We start from the raw sequence: 24,789 nt of genomic DNA, 5'->3' as shown, positions 1-24,789 counted from the left end.
TGTGTCATAGGCTCAATATGTCAATTTGACACATTCAGTAGATCTCGTGATCTTTTGTGGCCAGATGTAATTTCTTGGGGTCTAGTACTATAGTAAATGATAGAAAAAACAAATCGCTATAACATTTTGTAAAAAAAAAATACATATTTAGCCCCTTGTTCGAATGCCCCTGCCCCCCTGTCAAAAACAGCTAAAATCCCTAAAACAAAAGAAAGCAGCAAATTAACTTTCTCTAATAACAACCTAAAACATGAACCGTGGTCAGATAAGCCTCAGATAGTAGCAGGCAGTGGTGGAAAAAGTACCTTTTTTTTAACTTAAGTATCAATAAACACAAAAAACATGCAGTAATCCTGGTCACTAAACTGCCTCCCCCTGGCCAGCCGGGGCGCCTGATGGAGGGGAAAGGAACTGGTTGGAATAACGTGTTCCTTCCACGTCCAACCAGCCAGGGGAAACTCCCCCCTGTCAGGTTTAAAGGAGCAACTTGGACACTCAGGCATGAAGGAAGCATGAGTTCAAGTCCGTTGCTCTCCCCATGTCCCCCATATATGGGGACTAGGTTGGTGGAGGGTGTGTAGAGCCCAGGATCACATTAGATGATTGACACAGGGGTGAAAAATGGGTTACAAAATCGTGGGATAAAAAATATATTAAAAAAAAAAAAGTATCAATAATGCACTGTATAACTACTATGTTAAAAGTAAAAGTCCGGAATTCAAAATGTACTTGAGTAAAAGTACAAAAGTATTGACATCAAAATGTATTTAAAGTACCAAAAGTAGAAAGTACTCATTATGCAGAATGAACCATTTCAAGTTTTCAAATGTATAAAAATCATTTGAAAATAGCAGATCTACAAGCTCACAATTGTGAGCTTGTACATTGGCTATTTTCAAATGGCTGAAATTTATATAGGGCTGAAGTGTTTAATGTAGGTTTTGTAATAATAACCACAATCTAAAAAGTAACTAGTAGGCTAACTAAAGTTTTCAAGCGGAGTAAAAGTACAATATTTGCCTCTGAGATGTAGTGGAGTAGAAATATTGAACATTTGAAAGTACCTTAAAACTACAGGAACACACTTGGGACAAATAACAATGTGAACGCATAGTATACACAAATATTTATTCATTTTCGTGCCGTTTTTATAGCCAAAGATGATGATGTCCCGTCCGCTTCCATTCTAAGCTGAAAATGGATTACAGGAGTCTGGGGGAGAAGCCAGGAAAGGAACAATGTGGATAAAACACACTTCTGCACGTCTTTAAAGGACTTTAAGATGACAGCTAAAGGTAATAAAACCGTTTTAGGGCGAAACTCCCCTTTAAGTAGCTACAGTAAAGGCCTACTTAAGTAAATGTACTGGAACCATTCGCCGACCCACACCCAGAACGATGATGACTCATGCACTGTGTGGGCTGGGTGGTCTCTCCAAGTTCACCCGAGTATCCTCCTCATGCATGTCTGCCCCATGTCCAACACCACGCAACGCCTGTGTGCCTCGGGTTCCTTCCTAGTGCTGTCTTTGCCTGCCTACCTGCCTTGCATGTCAACAAGTGTGCCATCATCAGAGTTGGAACGGTCAAAAGGGAGATAGCTCCCTTTTGACCGTTCCACCATGACACCCCAACGGGCCCCTAGGCCATGGGATGGAATCCACCATGACACCCCAACGGGCCCCTAGGCCATGGGATGGAATCCACCATGACACCCCAACGGGCCCCTAGGCCATGGGATGGAATCCACCATGACACCCCAAAAGACCCCTAGGCCATGGGATGGAATCCACCATGACACCCCAACGGGCCCCTAGGCCATGGGATGGAATCCACCATGACACCCCAACGGGCCCCTAGGCCATGGGATGGAATCCACCATGACACCCCAACGGGCCCCTAGGCCATGGGATGGAATCCACCATGACACCAGGGGGGCAGTCAGACAGATATTTTGTGAAGCCACTAAGGAAATCGGGATTTCCTGAAAGTTCATATAATGGCCTGTTGTGGCGCTGTCATTGGGCCCAAAAAAACCCATAGCCCCATAGAAGTCCATGTATTTGGGCCCAATTTCACCTAGACTGTATTACCTTAAAGGGACACTTCACCCTTTTTGCAAAAAAATATATGTTAATGACGTTTAGAAGCTTTAGATCACTTTCCTGGCGGTATTTATGTGTGTAATATGTGGTTTTAGATATTTTAGATTGTAGCAGTGAGCCTGTTGTCTCTGATGTCATGGACACTGGTCTCACTACCTTCCTGGACTACAATTCCCATAATTTTTTGGTGCACTGCTCCTCCTTGTGGATAGGGGGGAGAGCTGTCTTACTGAGACAACATGTAGTCCAGGAAGGAAGTGAGCCCAGTGTCCATGACATCAGAGACAACAGGCTCACTGCTACAATCTAAAATATCTAAAACCACATATTACACACATAAATACCCCCAGGAAAGTGTTCTAAAGCTTCTAAACATCATTAACATATATTTTTTTTGCAAAAAGGGTGAAGTGTCCCTTTAATAAACATGGTCATGAATACTTTCTGCTTCCAGTCACTAGTTTAAAGTATCATTTCTAATGTCATATTCTTTTTGGAAAATTATGGTCCCATTTATAAAAAAAATTGACCATAAAGTCGTGTATGTTCTGAGGGGCGTGGCTACCGTTACAGTCTATGATCGGGATTCCCCACCCACTCGAGTCTGGGTCCAAACGGATCTAGAAAGATGGTGATGTACAATTCAAGGACTGACAGGCTTCATTTTACGTTCATGTTAGACCCGCGGAACGCTTTGTCCATATGTTTTACAGTCTATGCATGACACCCCAACGGGCCCCTAGGCCATGGGATGGAATCCACCATGACACCCCAACGGGCCCCTAGGCCATGGGATGGAATCCACCATGACACCCCAACAGGCCCCTAGGCCATGGGATGGAATGGAATCCACCATGACACCCCAACAGGCCCCTAGGCCATGGGATGGAATCCACCATGACACCCCAACGGGCCCCTAGGCCATGGGATGGAATCCACCATGACACCCCAACGGGCCCCTAGGCCATGGGATGGAATCCACCATGACACCCCAACGGGCCCCTAGGCCATGGGATGGAATCCACCATGACACCCCAACAGGCCCCTAGGCCATGGGATGGAATCCACCATGACACCCCAACAGGCCCCTAGGCCATGGGATGGAATCCACCATGACACCCCAACGGGCCCCTAGGCCATGGTATGGAATCCACCATGACACCCCAACGGGCCCCTAGGCCATGGGATGGAATCCACCATGACACCCCAACGGGCCCCTAGGCCATGGTATGGAATCCACCATGACACCCCAACAGGCCCCTAGGCCATGGGATGGAATCCACCATGACACCCCAACGGGCCCCTAGGCCATGGGATGGAATCCACCATGACACCCCAACGGGCCCCTAGGCCATGGGATGGAATCCACCATGACACCCCAACAGGCCCCTAGGCCATGGGATGGAATCCACCATGACACCCCAACAGGCCCCTAGGCCATGGGATGGAATCCACCATGACACCCCAACAGGCCCCTAGGCCATGGGATGGAATCCACCATGACACCCCAACGGGCCCCTAGGCCATGGGATGGAATCCACCATGACACCCCAACGGGCCCCTAGGCCATGGGATGGAATCCACCATGACACCCCAACAGGCCCCTAGGCCATGGGATGGAATCCACCATGACACCCCAACGGGCCCCTAGGCCATGGGATGGAATCCACCATGACACCCCAACGGTCCCTCTATAAATAAAATGGTGAAGCCACACAAAACATAAAATAATAATAATAATAATAATCTATTGGATCCTCAAACTGTCTGCTAAAACAGCAGAGATATATAAATATATTCTCAAAATCTAATCAGGAATATGAAAGACATCCTCAGCCGTCCAAAACACACATTGTGCATTTCCTCATTTGCAGGGTAAAGGTGTCAATTATCTGCGAAAACATTCCTGTTCTGCACAATCAATAGAATATTATATTCGCACCAATTTTGGTAATGAAGCCCCCAGTGAGCTAGAAGTCATTTCACAGGAGTGACGGTCTGGATAAATGCTCCTAATATAAGACACTCAGCAAGCTCCCAAAAGCATGTCGTTAATGAATGCATGTGCCCCATGAGGGGATTCTTGCTTTTCCCAGAGCAAGATGATTTAATTTCCCAAATACATGATTTCCCATGACGTTGTCAACCAAAAGTACGAGAACATGGTAATAACTCACTGTGTCCGCGGCCGCCTCCCTCCCGCTCAACGATAGTGTTGTTGTGTGATTATGTAAATCGTGGCTAAAACGTGTAATTACAATAATACCACAAACTGGGCTTGGGACTGGGCGTGCTAATGGGCATCTATTTGGGTGGTTCCTCCTGACAGGTATAGCAGCTGACATCTTACATGTACGACATGTCACAGTTATACATACACAGAGCAGCTTGCAGGGGACCATGGTGTGAAGATGTGCTGGAAAGTAACTAAGTACATTAACCTGAGTTTATTGATTTAGTCTTTGCCTGACGAACCTGAGTTTCCCGAGTTTTGTTTTATTGTCTCCACCAGCCAAAGGTATGGGGAGAGTATGTTTTATTGTCTCCACCAGCCAAAGGCATGGCCAAGAATACTTTTGTACTTCTACTTCGAGTAGGCCTACATTTTGAATCCCGGACTCTTACTTGCATTACATTGCTGCAGTATTGATACTTTAACGTGCGCAGGGTGCATGGAGACAAATGGAGGACCACATCCATGCAGTCACTGCCTCAGAGAAGCAACACGCACTGCAATGTGGGGAGTTCATTTAACTCTGAGTACAACTGGAACCAAATGGACCCTTACACAGGTACATTTTTGGTTACATTATTACACTCTCAGACCCCTTTTCCACTGGTTGGTTCCCAATGGGAACCGGTTCAGTTATTTTTGGTTCTTACTAGCCCATGAGCTAGAGCTCCAAAATTGGAACGTTAAATGGGCAAAACTATGCCTATATGGCTCATGGACGAAGAACCAAAAATAACTGAACCGGTTCCCATTGGGAACCAACCGGTGGAAAAGGGGTCTCAGTGTTACAAAGGGATACATTAACACCCACATGACTGCAGTAAGGCCATGGTACCATGCAAGTACCATTGTCTTTAAAATGGAACAATGGGCTGTCTGGAGGTGTGAAGTCCACTCCCGTGGGGGATAAAGGATGTCAGGGGTCAGTTTCACCCAAAACGAATGGGCAGAGATGCCTTAATTTACATTTAGGGATAAGAAATGAAGACACTCGCACACTGTGGGCTCCGATGCTAGTGATAAGTGCCTTTATTTGCACAAATGGATGCCGGTGACGTTTCGAGCACAATGCTCTTCCTCAGGCTGGTTTATTTCACCCAACACCACATTGTCATGTGTTGTCCTTTAAGGTCTACAAAAATCGCCAGTGAGTATCCAAATAATTGATTCATTTATCGCTGTGTGTGTGTATTCATACTCTGTGTGGATATACTCGCGACACAAGGCTCTGGAAATGAAAATAAACATATATTCTTTCAGGCAAATTAACTGCACAAGAAAAAGAAAAACGCCCCCGGTATATAGTTCATCTCTATTCCAAACCATTTCAGCAATCATTTCTGCACTCACTAAAAAAATAATCCGCATGCACAACACCACCACACAGACACACACAGTGCACCGGCAGCATGCTAAAGCAGCAACATGCACACTTCACAGGGAGAGCAGGCAGGCATGGTGGGCTCCAGAGCCTCCGAGGACCACATGCATTCTGCATGAACGCATGCAGTTGAGCGGCGAGTGGGATCAATGAATCCTCATATACACACAACACTTGCATCATTCATACGCAAACTTCTGCAGCTGGTGTACGACGTGTGCATTAACCCATTCAGGCCCGGAACGCCATATGTGTCGCCTTATAGCTTTTCACCACTTTAAACCGGTTTTTAGTTTTTTACTTTAGCTGTTGAAAAATTGCAGATCTACAGGCTCATAGTGTGGCACCGAGTGCCGCGCTACAAGCTTGTAGATGACGTAGATCTGCTATTTTTGGGAAAGCTATATGAAAATGTGGCGCACATCTTTGAATATATATATTCTTTCACAGCGAACATTTTAACTAAAATATTTGGTCCAGAGGGGGTCCTCTGTTACAAAACATATTTAAGATGGGGGTCGGCGGCCAAATACAGACATTATTTTGGGGGGGGGGGGTCCTTTGTTTTTTTGAGAACCACTGACATAGAAACAGTATTTATTATTTTTTTAAATCAGAAAATGAAATGATTTAGAAGACATTTTCATAGAATCTGGTCTCAGGTCTCGATGGCTTAAAGCACCGCGCAGCCATCCATGTGCACAGGGGGCTCTTCAAAGCCATACCCTCCAGTGTCAAAGGTTCTTTGACAGGTCACGGTATGCAGGAAATAACATATATTATACAGTAGGTGCTAGTGTATACATACGGCAAAATTGCTCCTTCACGTTCCTTGTTCAGTGTGCCCGCGGGGTCTGTATAAACACCTGCGGTATATACTTTCAAATACGAAAAGCTGTTTGAATTTCTAAAGCGCATCGTGAGAACAGGGGATACCGTGTCCTTTTTTTTTTTCTGGAGCTGAAGAGAAAGACCAGATCGGCTCCCTAAAGAGCCTTGCAAACGTGAAGCGAGGAACGCAGGCATTGTTGCCTGGATCAACACAGGTCTCCTCCAGGTCTGTTGAAGAGGGGCGCAACAATGCAAGCGTAAAAAAAAAGAAGAATCTGGTCTGGTGAGTCGCGGGCGTGTGCACGAAACAAAATCACGGGACCGCGACTTCTGAGCAAAAATGCATGTATACATAGGAGCATTACCTTTAATCCTCCCAACACTAAAACATATCGTCATTACGTCACCATCGAAAACCAATTACACTCTGGCATTGGGTCCTTTAATCCACGTATTTTTAACGTCATCATCGAGAGCTAGTTATACATATACTATGTATATGTACAGTATATGCAATTTGTAAGTTGATTAGCGGTATACTGTGGTTACTTTGCGCCGTACGCACCATCCCAGCCGTCCCGCCACTTTTGATGCGTATGCACCGTCCCAGCAGACAGAGACTGAGAGATACACAGAGAGAGAGACAGAGACTGAGAGAGACACAGAGACTGAGAGAGACATAGACTGAGAGAGACATAGACTGAGAGAGAGAGACAGAGACAGATAAACCAAGACAATCGTCAGGAGCGTGCATCTGGGGCAATGAGAAAAGTGGGTATAGGCGTAGGTGTGTGGATCATGAGTTGTGTGAGTGTGTGTGCGTGTGTGCTGTGTGTGTGTGTGTGTGTGTGTGTTGGGGGAAATGTGCGTTCAATATCACGCTCTGTCAGAAGCTGTAATATCTCTTCCGTTTCATTAGCCGCGACATGAATGTACTGGATCTATCAGGTCCCATGCAGCAGCAGCCTGATGGCGGACGGAGGAAGAGAAGTGCCTATACGTGCCGCCTCGCAACGCAGCCGAGACGGGCTCAGCGCAGCTTGGCACTGATTATGCAAAACGTTTAACATGGGAGAGGAACCCATCATCGACCACAAGCATTATAGCCGCATGTCTTCTTGGCACTCGCTGTGCCAGTGTTTTCACATGATGCCAAAGACCATGTTGCTGTGCATGGGGAACTAAAGACCATGTTGCTGTGCATGGGGATATAAAGACCATGTTGCTGTGCATGGGGAACTAAAGACCATGTTGCTGTGCATGGGGAACTAAAGACCATGTTGCTGTGCATGGGGAACTAAAGACCATGTTGCTGTGCATGGGGAACTAAAGACCATGTTGCTGTGCATGGGGAACTAAAGACCATGTTGCTGTGCATGGGGAACTAAAGATGTACTGTAGCTGTGCATGGGGATATAAAGACCATGTTGCTGTGCATGGGTAACTAAAGACCATGTTGCTGTGCATGGGTAACTAAAGACCATGTTGCTGTGCATGGGGAACTAAAGACCATGTTGCTGTGCATGGGGAACTAAAGACCATGTTGCTGTGCATGGGGAACTAAAGACCATGTTGCTGTGCATGGGGAACTAAAGACCATGTTGCTGTGCATGGGGAACTAAAGACCATGTTGCTGTGCATGGGGAACTAAAGACCATGTTGCTGTGCATGGGGAACTAAAGACCATGTTGCTGTGCATGGGGAACTAAAGACCATGTTGCTGTGCATGGGGAACTAAAGACCATGTTGCTGTGCATGGGGAACTAAAGACCATGTTGCTGTGCATGGGGAACTAAAGACCATGTTGCTGTGCATGGGGATATAAAGACCATGTTGCTGTGCATGGGGAACTAAAGACCATGTTGCTGTGCATGGGGAACTAAAGACCATGTTGCTGTGCATGGGGAACTAAAGACCATGTTGCTGTGCATGGGTAACTAAAGACCATGTTGCTGTGCATGGGGATATAAAGACCATGTTGCTGTGCATGGGGAACTAAAGACCATGTTGCTGTGCATGGGGAACTAAAGACCATGTTGCTGTGCATGGGGAACTAAAGACCATGTTGCTGTGCATGGGGAACTAAAGACCATGTTGCTGTGCATGGGGAACTAAAGACCATGTTGCTGTGCATGGGGAACTAAAGACCATGTTGCTGTGCATGGGGATATAAAGACCATGTTGCTGTGCATGGGTTGATATATATATTGTTATTCAGGTTCTCTTAACTTTTGAATTTTACGAGCTTGTTTTAGATTTTTATCAGTTTATTGTGATTCATGTGTCTTTGTCTCGCTGTTGTGTATTATGATTTATTGTGCTGTCATGTTGTTTTTATTTGCCTTGTTTGGAAAGAACTTTGTTTTTAAAGGGGCTTACATAAATAAAGTGACATCATCATCAAACCAGGAAGTTATGCAGGAATGCCTACTGAGTGGCTAAAAACTACTTTCTGGCCTTGACAGCCCAGCCATCCAAACAGAAAAGTCATCTCTAATTGCATTAAACGACATTAAACAATGTTAAGCTCACTTTGACACTCGATTTCTCATTCACTTCACTCTATTGTCGCTAAACTCTCATGCAAGAAATCTTCATGATTACGATATGTGATAATATTAGCCTGGCTCCAGAGTCCACCCCAGACCATAGACCACGTCAGACACACACTGAGTCAATGCTGAGCACTGCATGTCGATGATTTGATTGGCTGAGCACTGCATATCGATGATTTGATTGGCTGAGCACCACATAGCGATGATTTGATTAATTGGCTGAGGGCTTAAAAAGTGAGGACAAAAAGTGAGGACAGAAAAGTGAGGACGCCAAAAGTGATTGGCCGGAATATGATGATTAGAGTGCCCCTCACTTCACACAAGTGTGATTTATGAGAGCGCTAGCCCCTCCTATGTTGAGGGCGTGTGTAAACACAAACATTGAATGCAATTGACAATGAATGGCCAGCTTTGAGTGTTTGTGTAAACACAAAGACGAAGGTGAGGACGCAAATTTTGATTGGCCAGAATGAGATGATGTATGATGATAAGAGAGGATACTTCACACAAGCAGGTGATTTTTTTAAATATCACAGACAGACAAACTGACACTACTATTACTTCACGTGTGTGTGTGTGTGTGTGTGTGTGTGTGTGTGTGTGTGTGTGTGTGTGTGTGTGTGTGTGTGTCTGCATGTGTGCATGCGTGCGTGCGTGCGTCAGTAACTGGTCGAGCATACTATGTATTCATATTACAGTATGTATATACATACTATACACAGACAGACAGACAGAGTCAGACACATAGAACGATATAGATATGCTCAAAGTGCTCAGAGAGGCAGAGTGAGGACAATCTGAATCGGGGCGTCTATATTTAGCTGGCGGCAGTACAGGGTGATATACGACTGTGTGTGTCAGCGCCGAGAGAGGTGAGCCTCCACAACACGGTGTCGAACCCTTACCGGAGCTGAGGCTGTCGTCCTTGTTGAGGGAGGCAGGACGCAAGGGCAGTGGCGTGTTGTTGAGGGAGGACGCAGGGCAGTGGCGTGTTGTTGAGGGAGGACGCAGGGCAGTGGTGTGTTGTTGAGGGAGGACGCAGGGCAGTGGCGTGTTGTTGAGGGAGGACGCAGGGCAGTGGTGTGTTGTTGAGGGAGGACGCAGGGCAGTGGCGTGTTGTTGAGGGAGGCAGGACGAAGGGCAGTGGCGTGTTGTTGAGGGAGGCAGGACGCAAGGGCAGTGGCGTGTTGTTGAGGGAGGACGCAGGGCAGTGGCGTGTTGTTGAGGGAGGACGCAGGGCAGTGGCGTGTTGTTGAGGGAGGACGCAAGGGCAGTGGCGTGTTGTTGAGGGAGGACGCAGGGCAGTGGCGTGTTGTTGAGGGAGGACGCAGGGCAGTGGCGTGTTGTTGAGGAAGGACGCAGGGCAGTGGCGTGTTGTTGAGGGAGGACGCAGGGCAGTGGCGTGTTGTTGAGGGAGGACGCAGGGCAGTGGCGTGTTGTTGAGGGAGGACGCAGGGCAGTGGCGTGTTGTTGAGGGAGGACGCAGGGCAGTGGCGTGTTGAGGGAGGACGCAGGGCAGTGGCGTGTTGTTGAGGGAGGCCAGGACGCAGGGCAGTGGCGTGTTGTTGAGTGGCGTGTTGTTGAGGGAGGACGCAGGTCAGTGGCGTGTTGTTGAGGGAGGACGCAGGTCAGTGGCGTGTTGTTGAGGGAGGACGCAGGGCAGTGGCGTGTTGTTGAGGGAGGACGCAGGGCAGTGGCGTGTTGTTGAGGGAGGACGCAGGGCAGTGGCGTGTTGTTGAGGGAGGACGCAGGGCAGTGGCGTGTTGTTGAGGGAGGACACAGGGCAGTGGCGTGTTGTTGAGGGAGGACGCAGGGCAGTGGCGTGTTGTTGAGGGAGGACGCAGGGCAGTGGCGTGTTGTTGAGGGAGGACGCAGGGCAGTGGCGTGTTGTTGAGGGAGGCCAGGACGCATGGCAGTGGCGTGTTGTTGAGGGAGGCAGGACGCAGGGCAGTGGCGTGTTGTTGAGGGAGGACGCAGGGCAGTGGCGTGTTGTTGAGGGAGGACGCAGGGCAGTGGCGTGTTGTTGAGGGAGGCAGGACGCATGGCAGTGGCATGCTGGCGTTTATTTTGGCAGTGTTGATTTGGTCGACTAAAACTATGACGAAAAATGTTTGTCAGACTACCCTTTTCCCCTGATGAAAACTAAATGGAAACTAAATGAAAACGTAGTTAGGAAGGGATCCAGTATACGTCATTTTACACTTGGTTGCATGCTGAAAATAGCCGATCTACAAGCTCACAACGCGTGTTATACAACACATGCGATGTTGTAACACTAAAACATTCCAGGTGACTAAAATGTGACTAAAACTAAGTGAAAACTATTCAAGAGACTATGACTAAACTTCCAGACCCACAGGAACGCGCCCAGGGTTCTGGTGAGCCGTCCGTGTCCAAAACGGTTGAGAAATGACAGAGTTACCAGACAGTTATCGGTGGACCCTTACCAGAGTTGCAGGTGTCGTCCTTGTTGAGGGAGGCCAGGACGCAGGGCAGTGGCGTGCTGCTGGCCTTTCTGGGAGACTTGTCCTTGGCGGCGCTCAGTAGTCTGAGCTGCTGCGTGGTCACCGGCGGGAAGCGGTAGAACTGGAAGGTGAAGTGGACGCTGTCGGGCCAAGCGGCGTCGGAGCCAGACGTCCCGGTCCTGTCAAAAAAGTTAAGAGCAATTATTTAATCACACAGATTCTAAAAGGGTTAATTAGTCCCGAAGTACAAATACCTCAACAGGGTATATTAAACTTTAGCTGATAGCTAAATAGCAGATCATACCAGCTCATACATAGGCACCGAGTGCCGCCCTACGAGCTTGTAGATCTGCTATTTATGAAAAATCCCTGGAACAACATATTTTCAGATGTGCGTCGGCGGCCAAATACATACATTTTTTGGGGGTCCTTGACATGAAAAAGGTTGAGCACCACCACAAAGAAACAGTTTTTTTCCCCCCAGAAAACTGTCATGATTTAGAAAACATTTTGTAGAATCAGTTACTTTCCACCACTTGATATCCAAGCATCCTGCGTGTACAAACATGCAGGCTAATAAGGCGGCCTCGTTTCCCTGAGAAATTTGCACACGTTTTCATTCACAGTACGTCTACTGCTACACTGTAACGTTCTCTGTAGGCTTACACCCTACAGGGTGTCGAGGCAACCATCTATGACAACACACACATACAGACAGACAGACGCCAGTATGAAGGCCGCTGACAGCTTTGTCTTCCCATTTGCGACACCTGTCATCGCATCTCGCAGGGGTCTCCCCCTCACGTTTACTCACTGCATGGGAGCTCTCTCTCTCTCTCTCTCTCTCTCGCCCTCTCCCTCTCCCTCTCGAAGGCTGCAATGAAGCGACGTAAAACCGCATATGCTACTTAGCAAACGGTGCGGGGGGTGAGAGGCAAGTGGGCTTCGCTGTGAGCTGTGTGGAGGGGGGGGGGGGGGGGGGGGGGGGGTTTGGTGGGATATATGCTGTCTTTGTGAGTATTACTTCATAAATATGATGAATAGGCGTCGGGGGGAGGGGGCGGACTGAGTGCGGAGGCGTGTGGCGGCGCAGCTCCCGTGGCGGGCCCGGAGACTCCCGGGACGAACGGTGTAATTCCTGCCGTAATTATCAATCTCGTCTGTGTACAGAATGAATATTAATGTAGCAGGCTTCTCTGTGAAGATGGAGCCATTTTGAACCCCCAGAAATATATCAAGAGGAGCGCGTGATTGACTTCGAGGTCATACTCCTCTTGCTGTTATTAGATTCCGCTCTGAAATCGCTAGTCTCGGATTGGTCGATCGCGCGCGCGCGCGCGCGCGGGTCTCTGGCGTGCATAGTGTTTCCCGCAAACGCCTATTCCGCTCCACTCGTTATCTAATACGCAATGATTGATTGCTAATCTGCTCTTTCCGAAGGAACGAAGAAAAAAAAGCAATCCTTTTCCGTCGTTAATCCTACTCCGCTGCTAATTTATTCTGCAGTGAGTCGAGGGCCGGCTCGGCTGGACCACCCGGAGTTTGAAAGCGTGCGTGCGTGCGTGCGTGCGTGCGTGCGTGCGTGCGTGCGTGCGTGCGTGCGTGCGTGAAAGCACACTCAGAGGGTGGTTTTGGATGGAGGCGGAACAGACAGCGCTATATTCTTTTTTTAATGACAAACACAGTCTTCTCTCTCTCCCAATAGGAGTCCCATTCACCAAGGATCACATTAAATGGTTCCCAAAAGTGTGAAAAGGATATATTTGAGCAAGTATATACCACTTTGACTGCTGGGTGTGTGCAGTGGGATTTTTGGTCCTCTCTGCAGATATATAATAGGCCTAACTGCATTTCGACACAGCTCTCGGTTTCTTAATGCGATGCCAAGTCATCCACACATGAATCATAGGTGGAGCACTGCTGAGCACGCGCCTTTTCAATCAGCCGCGTGATGGACGGTCATCTTTAAGAAATGATTTTAGCCACTAAATCCTTTACAGTGCTCATTTTAATTATTGGTTTTGGGGCTTTTATGTAGCTGTAAAACTGACTGATGGGGCATCTATGCGGATTGTGTGGGGGAATAAATATTAGATTTTTTTTGTGTTCGTTTTCCGGAAGTGATTTGCTCTACTCGTGTTAAAAAGACATTTTCTACCAGTCGTTTTCAAATCATAAACATTTGCCACTCAACACAATATATTTTTTTGCTGAGAATATCACACAAGCAGCGCAACATTAATGCACATCAGAATAAATCACACATACAGTATACATAACAGCCTGGATCATTACACATGTGCCTCTTTTTAATACAGAGACTTGATTCATTTTTTTATCCAAAACGAGATAATAGCACAGGAAGACTCTTCACATACTAGAGCATGTCTGAAATAAATGCCAGAGCTGAACTAAATGCTTAAACATGTAGCTACAGTTGGTGTAATGTTAGAGTCCACAGAAGGGAACCTTTCAAGCCTGTTTTCTCAACTCGCTGTGTCTCTGCAAGACATTACTCTATAAGCCATATCTCCAAAACTGGTGGGTCAAAATGAACAACCTATAAGTCAATTTGAAGCTATGATTCCCTGCTTTCATATTTCGAATGACAACGAATTTATAGATTATATTGTATTTAATTTAAATACAATCAATGACTTAGCCTCGGTCAGAAACGGTCACATACAGTACTGTATGATCGGAGGCATGGTGGGAGTCCAGACGTCTTGTGATGTCTATAGGAAGGAACTAGAGGCAACTATAGTCTTCATATCAAGGGCAATTCTCTTTTTTCAGGATTTGAGCCACGGACCACCATTTGATGAGATCTATAGACTTGCTGACCCAAAACTAAAGAATGCTGTTATCATTGGATAGGATTTTGTCCACAATTCCATTCTCTAATAATTATGTAGACTATACTTGTAAAGTAAGTAATGCAGATGTTTAACAGTGATGTAACTCTTAGTGCGTAACATGAAGGCTAATGGACAACGAAAACTGTCCAAATCCAAAATCACGGTTCTCAATGCCCAGCATCCCGCCTCCCGCATCCTCAAAAAGCACATGACATTAGGTGAGTGTGTGTGTGTGTGTGTGTGTGTGTGTGTGTGGGGGGGCTTTATCGTGTGGCTGACAGAGATTATGACAAGATAGAAGGGGCACAAAGAGGGTGTGTCTGTATCCATCCTTCCAGCATGGGCCCCCCTCCAGTGTCAGCCTTTTTTTGACAGACAGGGTGATGGCGGCGCGGGAGGTCTCTCTGATGCGCCGTTGACAGGACGGCGACCGTTGGAGTGCGAGGTGGATTGTATTCGCGGCGGGGTGCGCCTGAAGATATATGTACGTTGAGGGGATGATTGGCGGGACGCCAGTGTCTCGGCCCGGCGGTGTCGGACAAAGTGCAGGGCGGGGCGCCATGCTTGGCTGTCATGTCAAACCTAACCCATCGAGGCCTGAGACATGATTCCACAAAATGTCTTCTAAATCATGACAATTTTCTGAAAAACCTATGCTTCTACGTCCGTGGTTCATGTCAAGGACCCACAGAATGATCTGGCCACGGACCCATATCTGAAAATATGTTGTTCCAGGGACTCCCCCCCCCCCCCCCCCCCACTGTGCAATTCTTTTTTTTCAACAGCTAAAGTTTAGAATAATGGTTAAAGTGGTTAAAAGCTATACGGTGAAGCTATACGGCGTCCTCAGGTCTAAATGGGCTAAAGTGCGAGCGCCATGCAAGCGTCTATCTATGCCCACAGCTACGAAAAGCCTGTCACGTCAGCGCCAAGTGAGATGTATGTTGGGGGGAAAAGTGCAGACAAATCACAGACTCCTTATTTCTGCAGACAAAGACATGCTTTCTTGATACAGAGCCTCGGTGACTACATAGAGACTGTGCAATCTCCATTAGTTAGCATTCTGGACAGGGACCCCTTTTGGTGTTTTAAGCATTATATTATACTTTAGCTATTGAAAAATAGCAGATCTAAAATCTCATAGTGCGGCACTCGGTGCCTGTCATGAAGACATTTTGTCTTCGGTCTAAATGGGTTAAACACCCACCATTCAGACTTTTCTAACCCCGCACTTTGCCGTGACACCTCGTGAACACAGAACTTTGCTGTGACACCTCGTGAATACAGAACTTGGCATTTTCATTTCGTCTCTGGTAAACACACGACGAGCTATAGATCCATATAGTATATAGCGAACTCTCAACGAACACGTTTCAACAAATTGCCAGGCCGGTGGAGGTGCTCGCTCCCAATCAATATGAGCCGAAGGCGGGCCACATCAGCACGTGCTGCACGGGGGAGAAGAGCCTGCCATGAACCCGCCAAGGAGAAAAAATAAAGTACTCATATGTTGTACTTGAGAAAAGGTATCAATACTGCAACTTATCAGTTACAATTACAAGTAAAAGCCCCGGAATTCAAAAATGTACTTGAGTAAAAGTACAAACGTATTGCCTTCAAAATGTACTGATATGTATGAAATGAAAATACTCAGAATGTCCAGTTTTAAGTTTTCAAATGTTTAAACATCTTTTGAAAATAGCAGATGCGCGATGTGACGCATTGTGAGCTTGTAGATTGGCTATTTTCAAATGGCCGAAATGTGTAGTGGTGAAGTGTTTTGTAAAAACGAATAACTAAACTAGTAACTAAAGTTAAAATACAATATTTGTCTCTGAAATGTAATGGAGTAGAAGTAAAAGTGCTGAAAGTTTGACATACTCAAGTAAAGTACAAATACCTCAAAACTGTACTATAGTTTCCACCAATTAGTAGAGGAGGCTGAACAAACAGTCAAAAAGGACACACACATCTATACCTATAGGCTGGGTCTGGATCAAAATAAAGTCATAGAGAAGAAATGAAAAATCTGCACAACAATTAATGCTCCCAAAATATATTTTACTGAATGGTAGAATACTGTCCACTGCCTGGTGAGCTCACCTGGAAAAGGCCAGAAACTGGAAGACCATCAGATTGCCGCTCAGGGGGTCTGCCTCCTCGCGCTGCGGGTCGAAGTGCGTGGGCTCCGTGGGGTCCAGGACCTCCGCCACCTCCCCGCTACGGTCTAGGATGTCTGGGAAGCCGGCTGAGTACAGGTGGGCCAGGGAGCTCCGGGAACTGGCTGAGCAGGAACTGTTAAGTAAGGGGAATCAGAGAAAACAACAACAAGAACATTCAGTCAGAAGCGGTGGTTTTCACATACGGTGTGTGCCCCGACTGAGGCATGCAATGGGCAAGTCAAACCAACTCCCAGGGCTACACCTGTATCTATAGGCCTACATAGCTATAATAATAAAAAATCACACCCGTGTGAAGTGAGGGGCGCTAATATATTAAAGTCTAACTCATACAGTTGATGTAATGGTGATGTAAAACACACTGTGCCAATGTTACACACTTCAATGAATGAGTCCATATCAGTGTGGTTTGATTAAAGAACTGCAACAAGACAGTTAAACACACACAAAAATGAGTGAGGCACAATCACCATATACAAGATGTATTGGTTTCCTCATTGCCTGACTGGCAGAAACATGCTGACTCACTGGGGTATATTGCCCCCTTGTGGCTATCGCTCTGTTTTGTTCTTGGCAGGGCAGAAACACAGTGACTATTTGTATTTGAGACTAACATTACATAGAACAATGACAAAATGAAATACACTTATGCATGAACTTTTATCTTTTTAACTATTTGACTTGTAATACCATTAACTGCATTATGAACTTGAGTAGAATATGAATTATAATTAAATCAACAACCAAAAAATTGGGGGTGGCTTTGGCTTATCCTACACCAACACAAACATTAGACGCCATTAACAATAAAGAGACAATATAACGTAATGAGGCACATTATGACATACATTTTCCCTTGTCAATGGCGTTTACAAAACAAACATTGAACTAAAGACAAACATTAAACCTGTGTATACTCAAAAATCTCATCTGTGTGAAGCGCTCTTATCATCAGTGTTGTTTTTGGCAGCAAATTTCAATTTTAGTTTTAGTCATAGTCTTTGGAATGAAACTTCATTTAGTTTTAGTCACATTTTAGTCACTCGGAATGTTTTAGTGTTAGTCTAGTTTTAGTCGACTAAATCTACAGGTGATTTAGTTGACTAAAATTAATTTTGGCGGGCCTTGATGCCGATCTACAAGCCCACAACGCGTTGCAGCGCGGCACGTTGTGGGCTAACATTTTAGTCTAGTTTTTATTTGTTGACGAAATTGTCCGCATATTTAGTCTTAGTTTTAGTCATCATAGCTTATAGTTTTCATTTAGTTTCCATGTAGTTTTCGTCAGTGGAAAAGGGTATTCGACGAACAGGGGGTTGGGGCGGGGGTCACGAGACATGACCAAAGCATTTCCGGGGGTCCCCAGCCAAAAACATTGAGCCCATTGCTGCTGCCCATTCGTTATAAATTAACTAAACTGAAAAAAGACCTGAGCGAAAGTTATTTTTGTCCACCCTAGTGCTCCAAGCAGGCAGGAAGGGGTAACATGGTTAGTGTCCATGCTCCACCGAGCTATTGCACCCCTCCCAGTATTTTTAAGTATACTGTAAGTAGCTGTAATTGGAATGATTTCCCTCGCGGGCAAGACAAGAATTGGGTATATACATTCTGAAGAATGTTGGTTTGATTCTCTTTGCCTCGTGCCGGTAAGAGCACTGCATGTTTCACGTCACAAGGTGGACTTCCCAAAATCCGGGCGAAGCAGTTAGGGGGAGAAGAACGCACACGGATGTCAGCATTATCTGTCAAACTGTCGCAGAGAGAATGCTTATGTATGGGAAGAGGATTGACGATGGGTGCCAAATTGCTCCCCTGGGGATTTTCCAGCTATAATTGGCAGTTATCTCTATCCCATTAAGACCTGAGACCAGATTCTACAAAATGTCTTCCAAATCCTGACCGTTTTCTGAAAAACGTATCAGTGGTGGTGCTCAAACATGTTCATGTCAAGGACCCACATAAATGAACTGTATTTGGCCACGGACCCCCATCTGAAATCATCATGTTCCAGGGACCTTCCCTCTTAGCTTATAGATCTGCTATTTTTCAACGGCTAAAGTTTAAAATAATTGGTTAAAGTGGTTAAAAGCTAAAAGGGTGACACAGATGCATCCTCAGGTTGGAATGGGCTAATCACAGTGGCCACCTGTTTCTCTGAAACCATGGCAACAGTCATAACTTATAGTCGCGCTCGGGTGAGAAAGAAACCTTGTATGTACAAAAAGCATTACTTTCCAGGAAAACCACTGTGTTGCCAATTATCCCCATCTCACAGAAACACGGCGAAATGGCAACGGAATTGCAATTCCGTACATACATGCCTAGAAAACCCCAAAAAATCTGTACATATGACACTACTACCGTTTTGACCGGGACGGAGGTGTGGCTTTCACTAGTACGGAAGCGCTATCTCACCGTGGCTGGGTGAGTTCGGGTTTCACATTATTTACTATTCTGCTCATATCGGGTTACAACACGGACAGGGCCGGCTCTAACAAACTTCGCAGCGCTCGACACGGCAACTCGCGGCCCTGACGGGCCGCCCAGTGCTTTCTCCCGTGGCTCATGTTCAGTAGAGACGGCGCCCCTCCGTCAGTCTATGGGGAGGATTTCAGTGTCATATTATGTACGGATTTTGGGGTTTTCTAGGCATGTACTGTATGTACGGAATAACAATTCCATGCAATTTCACCGTGTTTGGGTGAGACTGCCGGGTAGCTAGGTGTTCCACTGCATCCAATGTAGTTAGCATTAGTGGTGTAAAGTAACTATGTACATTTAAATAACTCTTTGAACGTCCGTTCCCATAGGGTGCACGACAGAAGCAGAGAAGCATATGTCAAAAGCTATACTATAAGGGGACACAGATGCGTCCTCAGGTTGGAATGCGCTAAACACAGTGGCCACCTGTTTCTCGTGAGGCGTGATGTCACGAGGCATGACCATATATGGAGTAATGTACAATTTTTAGGTATTTGTATTTTACTTGAGTATGTCAAATGTTCTGTACTTTTACTTCTACTCCACTACATATCAGAGGCAAATATTGCACTTTTACTCCACTACTATTATTTGAAAACTTTAGTTACTACAGTAGTTACTTTGTAGATTTAAATTCTGCTTAGAAAACAGAAATACATTAACCACTTTAGCCCTATATACTGTACATTTCGGCCATTTGAAAATAGCAGATCTACAAGCTTGCGATGCAACGCATTTTTAACTTGTGAATTGGGACATTCTGCAATACGAGTACTTGTACTTTTGGTACATTTTTGATGCCAATACTCTTGTACTTTTACTCAAGTACATTTTGAATTCGGGACTTTTACCCTGTAACGGAGCATTTCTACATTACCGTATTGATACTTTTAATTAAGCAAAACATGCAACAGTACTTTTTTCCCCACCACTGAGTCAGAATGTGTCACAATGCGTCACATTGTCAGCAGTGCTGACAATGTGACACATTGTGACGCATTAACCCATTCTGGACGGGAACCCATTTTGGTGTTTAGCAATTGAAAAATAGCAGATCTACAAGCTCATAGCGCGGCACCGAGTGCTGCGCTACGAGCTTGTAGATCTGCTATTTTTTTTAAATCTTGAAAATGTGGCGCAAATCTTTGAATATATATTCTTTCAGAGCGAACGTTTTTAACTCAAATCTTTGCTTCTGAAGGGTTCCTGGAATAACATATTTTCAGATTTTTGGGGTCCTTGACATGAAATATTGAGCACCACTGATATAGAAACATAGGTATTTCAGAAAACTGTCAGGATTTAGAAGACAGGTCTAAATGGGTTAAGCTTGTAGATGTGCTATTTTTGCTTGCTACTTCCGTCGCAATTAGACTCATTAGACGGAAATAGGGCGTTCATTTATTAAATAAACTCAAAACTATTAAATATGAATTGAGGTTTCTGCCCGACATCGACGCAATATATATATTTCCCAAGCTGACGTACACTACTTTGTGCATGACAAGTGGGCAGGGGGCACAGATGGCGGGCTCAAAGTGCAGGAGGAGGAAAATTAAGGATGACATTTGTTGTTATTGGGACACTAATAAAAGATTAATAACCGTGTCCCGCTTGGTAAACATATACATGCCCCAAAATGTCACACTGGAGGAGGATTTAAGCCTAGTATATGCTCTACGTCAAGCTAATTAGGGATTTATTATTTTATTACATTTTTTTAAGGCGACGAGAACCGGGGGAGACATTATCGAGAGAGCAAGCTTCAGCCCGTGGCTGCATTGATTTCACACTCTCCCTTTCTTCCCATTTTTGCCAAAAGTGATATCTTAACCCATTTGGATCTGATAACTGATTCTATGCATTCTATTGGCTACAGACCACCATCTGAAATGATGTTGTTCCGGATGTTGTTCCCAGAAAAAAGCATTCACTGGGAAAGAATATATTCAAAGATTTGCGTCACATTTTCACAGTTTCTTTTCTTCAAAAATAGCAGATCTACAAGCTTGTAGCGTGGCACTCGGTGCCGTGCTTGTAGATCTGCTATTTAGGTTTTAGATTAATGTGGTTAAAAGCTATAAGTCGTCACAGATGCGTTCCCGTCCTTAATCGGTTAATTCAGTCCCGATGGATTAACATTCAAGCCAACATTTTCCATTTCAAAAGGGGTGCCACCATCAGATATGCACTGCGACTTAAATTAAATTAAACTTCTGTGAAGTTCATTGTTCTTCTCAATTAAGTGGGTCATTCATTTCCGCACTGAAAATGGTTTAAATTGTGTGTGGTTTGACTCCTAGTGAGGCAGAGACTTTTGATCCATGCAGGCCTGGATCAAAACATGGGGATTGGGAGACAGTTTCTGTGTCAGACTGTCTGCAGATACTGTATGTCTGAACTGACAGAATCCCTTGTTTGTGAGAAGCTGTGTCTTTCTTTCTTTCTTGCTTGCTTGCTTGCTTGCAGGGCATCATCATTTGGTGCCCCACATCAAACAACTCTGCTACATTGCCGTTACTACGATGATCATCTACTCTCCTATGCTTAACAGACATGTAATTTCTGAACGTGTTATTGTGTCGCAGTGATTACATCCAAGTTGACAGATGATGTTATACAGCGGGGCTTAAAGAATGTTTACAATGGCAAGGCCATTACTCAAAAAAGGCACTTAACGGCTGACAAAAATATTGCCTCGAATTGGCTTCAGGCGGAACGCCGCTCCCTATTGACTGTACACTGCATATTCCCAGAGCACACACTGCCAATTAGTGAGCCAATCGATCCCAGCAGATAGCCACACACAGCGGAGCATTGTGGCCTAATGGAGGCCTGGTACGAGGCGTTGGGCTGTGATAACACATCAGATAAATCAGGAGCATGTTAAAATCACGCCCAAAGCACACATTACTCACTAGTGGCTTTTAACCAGCACAAGTGCCTTTAAGAGCCACCTATCGCTTTCCACTGAACATCAGGTTGGAGTTGTTAAACAGTATGTTGGCCAGGATTTACTGGTTGTCACGCACGCAGGCACACAAAACGCCAAGTTAGATACTACCGCATGCATGATTTATGCGTTTCATCCAACACTGATTGAGCAAAACGGGTCAACATGGCCCTGCTTTCCTTATGTTTTGTACAAGAGGAACAGTGTTCTGTTTTGTAAGATCTAAATGCCAGACTGTCCGTCTGCAGCGACAAGTTGTTTGTGTCAAAGGTGTGGCTGAGGTCGATACATGAACCTCACCCCCACCCCTAAATGTGCTCACCTAGAAATATGCATGCCGAGGCTCTGTGTCGCTCTCTTAGCTTTTAATTGCTTTTAACCACTATTTGAAACTTCAGCTGTTAAAAATAGCAGATCTACAAGCTTATAGTGTGGCATTGAGTGCTGGAGGGGGGGGGGGGACATATTTTCAGATGGGGGTCTGCGGCCAAATACGGATAATTCTGCAGGTCCTTGACATGAAAAGGTTTGAGCACCAGTGCAACCACTGATATGTAATTTCAGAAATTATATGTTATGTCAGGATTCAGAAGAAGGTTTTGTCCACCCCGACAGCGAACAGGTTGTTTGTGTGAAAGGTGTGGCTGAGGTCGATGTGTGCCTCACCACCCACTAACCTGGAAACGTGAATGCCGAGGCTTATGACAGGTGCGTGGACGGGGGTGAAGGGCAGCTCGCTCATGGCGTCCCCATCGATGGACGTGATGTCTACGTCGTCATCTGGCATAAGGTCCACCTCCAGGTGGGCAATGTTGCTGGCAGCTGGGCAGGCCTGGAGCCGAGACGAGGAGGACAAGTTAGTGGTTAAAACTAGGGAGGCACCGATGTTATAGATCGGCCCACATATCGGTATTGGCCGAATTTTGCCGTTATCGGTCAATATCGATATCGGCAAATAAAACATTGACACGATGGCAGTAGCCGATGTTTATCTGTTGTTGATAAGTGTACATTTTGCGGTCGCTGTAGTTGGTGTCACGGTGTGTTCTGGTCTGCAGCCTACCAAGCTGTAGATTATGAACATTTATTCCTTGTATGTAGGAGTCGCGAGACATGGCCAAAGCATTTCCGGGGGTCCCCAGGCAAAAACGTTGAGAACCCCTGGTCTAACTAGTGTGTGTGTGTGTGTTGTCGCATATCACTTTATATGTATTATATTTTTTAAAGATGGAATCTCAGCTTTGACAGGTGAGATATTGTGCATAAATGAGCTTGGGGCAGTACTACTAGTCAACCTGTGGGTATATGAGCTTGAGGCAGTACTAGTCAACCCTGTAGGTATATGAGCTCGGAGCAGAGCTACTTGGCCTCCTCCTAGTGGAGGAGTAGAAAGACCACCTCCAACCAGTGGTGGAAAAAAACTACTCACATGCAGAATGTCGTTATGCAGAATGTCCCATTTAACGTATTCAAGTGTCTAATGATTTTTTGAAAATAGCCTAAAAAATCTACATGATCACAATGCTTTGCGAAAATGGCCGAACTGTATGTAGGGCTGAAGTGGTTAATGTAGGTTTTGCGATAATAAGTAATAAGTAGATAAAGTAACTAGTAACTAAAGTTTTCACGTAAATGTTGTGGAGGTAAAAGTAGTATATTTTGACCCAAAACGTACTGTAGTGGAGTAGAAGTAAACGCATTGGAAATTGGAAATACTCAAGTAAAGTACAAATAGCTCCAAAGTGTACTTACTGTAAGTACAGTACTTACAGTAAGTAAATGCACTTAGTTACTTTACACCGCTACCTCCAACACCTGTACAGTACAGTATGCGCTTCACTGACATAAATTCCATATTGCACAATATTCATCAAAATATGATGAATATTATAAGAGGGGTCAAGTGTTTGTGATGTTTGTGTTATTTGGTCGTTGACTTTAATTGTTCCATCTTTCGTATCGTTGCTCATGTGTCGACCTCGTCTCGTCTGGCATAAGTCTCTTTTTTATTATTCTAGCTTCTGTTCCGAGAGCCAAAAAGAGAACATAATGATATTTATAAAGGGATTAATAAGACGGACAATCATCATCATCACCATTGTTCTGCAAGAAATGGCAGTGGACCAATTTGGCGTTCATATCCGGTGGCCAACATTAATCCCCTCGTATTACCGTTGACATATGCGTAACCTAGCGAGGTATTAGCGCCCATAATTAGCCGTGGAGAGTTAATGGGTGTCATTTTCCAGCTGGGGGGATAGTCTCTCTCCTGGGGCGTCTTGTGATGTATGAGGGGGCCTGTTCAGTGGCGATGGGGGGGAGGGGCTGCTACTGGTTGAAGACACATTACGGGGGCCCTTCTCTATCAACCGCATGGCTAATGACCTGGACCAAAGTCACACGCTGCAGCAACATGGCTACGCCATAATGAACCACGTTCCTTTTACCTGTGATGAAACAACCTGCGATAACAATAACCCCTTTAGACCCGAGGACGCCTTATAGCTTTTAAAACCACCGATATTTTAAGCTTTAGCTGGAAAAATAGCAGATGTACAAGATCATACCGCGCGGCACTCCAAGCTTGTAGATCTGTGCTTTTTTTGGGAAATCGTGAAAAATGTGGCGCGAATCTTTGAATATATATATTCTTTCCCAGCAATTATTTTTACTGAAATATTTGCTTCTGGGAGGTCCCCTAGAACAACATATTTTCAGATGGGGGTCCGTGACGAAATACACATAATT

General features: G+C 45.4%; 1 protein-coding gene across 1 annotated transcript in view; it reads right to left on the bottom strand.

Annotated features, from left to right (window-relative positions):
• The window catches only part of nphp4 (nephronophthisis 4), a 268,172-nt gene that overhangs the window by 61,615 nt on the left and 181,768 nt on the right, over window positions 1-24,789 (bottom strand). Inside the window, exons 13-15 of the mRNA XM_080762891.1 lie at window positions 22,719-22,873; window positions 16,531-16,722; window positions 11,552-11,748 (exon numbers count right to left, since the gene is read on the bottom strand). Of these exons, the coding sequence (XP_080619017.1) occupies window positions 11,552-11,748; window positions 16,531-16,722; window positions 22,719-22,873 (544 nt within the window). The remainder of the gene's footprint in view (window positions 1-11,551; window positions 11,749-16,530; window positions 16,723-22,718; window positions 22,874-24,789) is intronic.

The sequence above is a fragment of the Protomyctophum bolini genome (assembly GCF_963924005.1).
Source record: "Protomyctophum bolini genome assembly, chromosome: 5".
Lineage (NCBI taxonomy): Eukaryota > Metazoa > Chordata > Actinopteri > Myctophiformes > Myctophidae > Protomyctophum > Protomyctophum bolini.
Note: the sequence above shows the minus strand (reverse complement) of the source record. Positions and strands in the feature narration are given on the sequence as shown.